Consider the following 3,751-nt stretch of genomic DNA (forward strand, 5'->3'; position numbering starts at 1 on the left):
AATAAAATTGGGATTTTATCAAACCACAAAGTAGGGGCATCTAACTGGGAAATAGTGAATCAATCAGCCTGTTGATGAATAAACAAAAAAACCTGGAAGCCAGGACGCAACCTTGTCTTACTCCCCTCTGCATGTGAAACGGTTCAGTGGTTTCACGTGTGAGGTTCCACCTTACAGTCGCTGTGTTGCTATCGTAAAGGCTGAGTATTGATTAAATAATCAGGTGGGTATTTTTATTCATGCCAATGCTTCCCATAGTTTTAATCTGGGAACCTGATTCAATGCAACTTTTAAATCGATTAATGCTACATATAGGTTCATTTTCCTCAGTATTACATATTTTTGTATTGGCAAGTATAACCTGAAGGACTGAGCAATGGTACTTAAACCAGGCTGGAACCAGCCTGGAGGTGACTTACTACCTGGTCTGCAAATGTTTTTCCTGCCGCATCAAGGAGCAAGATGTGCCTGTAGTTTTCCGGATCCTCACATCCACCTTTCTTATATAAGGGGACTATTTCTGATGTTACAAAAAAAGGTAGCAGGCGCCCCTATCTCAAAAGAACACAGCATGATAACCTGTTCACTGGTTATTAACCATAATAACCTATTCAGTGGTTATTAACCACTTTGAGAGTTCGCAGCCATCTGCTTTTTGCTCAGTGCACCTTTCACAGATGGGAAATATTCATTTGCCTATCAGTCTTTGTCCCGCCCACATGGGCAGTCCAGCACTGAAATGCTATGGCAATTCCTTTCTGAACAAGAGTACCAACAGCAACCCCATACACGTGTTTCAGCCTTGTTGGGCATCATCTGTGAAGTGAAGCAGTGCCTCTCTGAGCACAGTGAGCAGGGAGTCCACGTCTGGTTGCCCGCAGGTAACCTAGGGTGACCAACACCAAGTTCCATCCAAAAATACAAAAAAGGTAGCAGGTGCCCCTCTCTCAAAAGAACACGGCATGATAACCTGTTCAGTGGTTATTAACCACTTTGAGAGTTAGCAGCTATCTGCTTTTTGCTCACTGTACCTTTCACAGATGGGAAATATCCATTTGCATATCAGTCTTTGTCCCGCCCACAAAGCCATCTGCTTTTTGCTCACTGTACCTATATCCGCTGAAGCACGTGTATGGGGTTGCTGTTGGTACTCTTGTTCAGAAAGGAATTGCCATAGCATTTCGGTGCTCGACTGCCCATGTGGGCAGGACAAAGACTGTTATGCAAATGGATATTTCCCATCTGTGAAAGGTACAGTGAGCAAAAAGCAGATGGCTGTGAACTCTCAATGTGGTTAACAACCACTGAACAGGTCATCATGCCTTGTTCTTCCGAGAGAGGGGCGCCCGCTACCTTTGTTGAATTCTTTGAAGGAACTTGGGGTTGGTCACCCTAGGTTACCTGGGGGCAACCAGACGTGGACTCCCTGCTGTTAACAAGTGTTAACATTGCCAGTGGGACTGTTTTTATGGATGTTAGAAAGATGAAGGGTTGAGTTGGGCCTTCTAAGATTTTTACCTGAAACTACAGATAACATCTTGGACGCTAACTTTGCTGGTCGGAATTGACGCTATGAAACGACAGGCAAAGAAGCAGCAAACGGTGTGTATACAAAGTTATTTTTATTAATACTCGTGCTGTTCATATTATAATCAAAATAGTGCCAAGTTGAAACGTCAGTTCAACCCACTAATTTAAAAACTTTAAAATATGTTTGACAATTCAGCTCTTTATTATCTCAACAGCAGTTAATTCTAACTGTGCAGCAATTGAAACAAATATAACAATGTTTTACCTTCTTACAGATTTCGCTTTTCTACGCGTACAATACAACAAGTATCAAGATAACGCATATAAAGAGTGATAACACGGATAATGTGTTTTGCGGACAACTATGGATTCCTTTGGCCAGGTATATATCATGGCTCATTTGAAAGCCTTCAAGAGACAAATGTAACAGTAAAACATGTACTATCTTTTGCATTTGTGATGTACTCTACAGTGCCGTGTGAACCAGGGTAAGCTACAAGTGGCACATGTGTGCCTCTTTTTAATGAAAATAAATACCTATCTCACAGCAATTTAGTGCACACAATTAGCATAATGCTTTACAAATGGCAAAACTTCCACAAAAACATGGCCTCAAGTATTAAGCACTGTATTTGACCAAACAGTGCAGAAAGGCTCTTGTGTTTCATTTAAACAGTCCAAGAAATGCCCACTTCACAAAGGTCGTTCCCAGCACCGTTGCAACTATCCATGCTGATAATTTCTTCTGTTCCAAATAGGCCAGTGGTGCTGTGTCCTGGACACAACGTATTAGCAAAGGATTGCATCAAGGGATTATTTGCAAGTTCTTTTAATGCATTACATTAGGAAATCTTTATAGGAGATAACCTGCGTGATGAAGTGGTGGCTCTAAATGCATTTAGCAGCAGAGGCGGGTGCACTAGCCTATCAGATTTCTCAGAACGTGGCCTTTTTATATTGATCAAAGGCCGTAAGCAGTAGAGTGGGATACCTTTTATCGAGTATTTCAAGTGACAGGTGGCCACGCCGCTGAACCCCTATAAATTTGATTGACCCCTATACATTTAATGACCCCCTAAAAATGTTTTATACATTTTACATGAACTCAATAAGAACCTGCTGTAGTGTATATAAAATGTGATAATGATGTATCTGAACCCTACACATTTAATTGAACCCCAAGAAATGTGATGACCCCAAAAGCATTTTGTATATACATTTGATAAGAATTCTAATGAAGTTTAATATAGATGTATTTGAAACCCTATACATTTAATGGTCCCTAATACATTTGATTACCCCCCACATTTCTTATATAAATTCAATATACATTTGATAAGAACCCAAATAAATGTGATGACCCAATATATTTTATATCCATTCTATAAAAATCCCCAAAACGTATATACATTTCATATGAATTTTATATATATTTGATAAACATTTAAATGCATGTCATATAGATTTAACTGAACCCCTACAAATGTAACTGAACACCAATAAATGTGATGACCCCCCTTAATAATGTGTTTATAAATCAGACAACCCCAATTAATTTGATGACTCAAAACATTTGATGTAAATTAATAAAGTGTGATGAGCCTCCCAATACATGTTATATACATTCTAAATACATTTTATAACACCTTATTACATTTTATGACCCCCAATAAAAATGATATAAATTCGATATACATTTAATAAAACCCCAATAAATTTGACCAATACATTTAATGTAAATTCAATATGAATTTGATAAGAACCCCAAAGACTTTGTTGACCGAATACATTTCATATAAATTCAGTATAAATCTAAGACCCCCAATGAATTTGATATAAATATACAACTTTGAGAGCGACCTTATCTGTTTGATATTTGTATTTGTATTTATTTGTTATTTATATAGCACCTTACGCCAAGGCGCTGTACAACACCAATTAATAGTACAATTGAAGTGAAAAGGGGTAGAGCAATAAAAACAATTACTTAGAATGAGACTTAAAATACAATTAAGATTGCAGTAGGAGAGTCTTTAGGGCAGCACAGAAAGTAGAAGGAGTGAATAGACCGCAGAGAGAGAGGGAGAGCATTCCGGTGCAGACGAGCCAATAAAGAAAAAGAACAGAAACGAGAAGCACATGGATGGTGAGATACAGTTAAAAGAAAATGGTTTTCGGAGTGAAGAGTACGAGAAGGTGTATACAAGAAAACAAGTGAAGT

The 3,751-nt window shown here is 38.4% G+C and overlaps 1 protein-coding gene across 1 annotated transcript in view; it reads left to right on the forward strand.

Moving 5' to 3' along the window:
• Positions 1–2,012, forward strand: part of LOC138514686 (cilia- and flagella-associated protein 54-like) — a 655,241-nt gene extending 653,229 nt beyond the window's left edge. Inside the window, exons 10-11 of the mRNA XM_069630102.1 lie at positions 1,806–1,912; positions 2,003–2,012. Coding sequence (XP_069486203.1) covers positions 1,806–1,912; positions 2,003–2,012 — 117 coding nt within the window. The remainder of the gene's footprint in view (positions 1–1,805; positions 1,913–2,002) is intronic.
• The last annotated feature ends 1,739 nt before the right edge of the window (positions 2,013–3,751 follow it).

This window comes from Ambystoma mexicanum, chromosome 12 (assembly GCF_040938575.1).
Source record: "Ambystoma mexicanum isolate Mex_15411 chromosome 12, UKY_AmexF1_1, whole genome shotgun sequence".
Lineage (NCBI taxonomy): Eukaryota > Metazoa > Chordata > Amphibia > Caudata > Ambystomatidae > Ambystoma > Ambystoma mexicanum.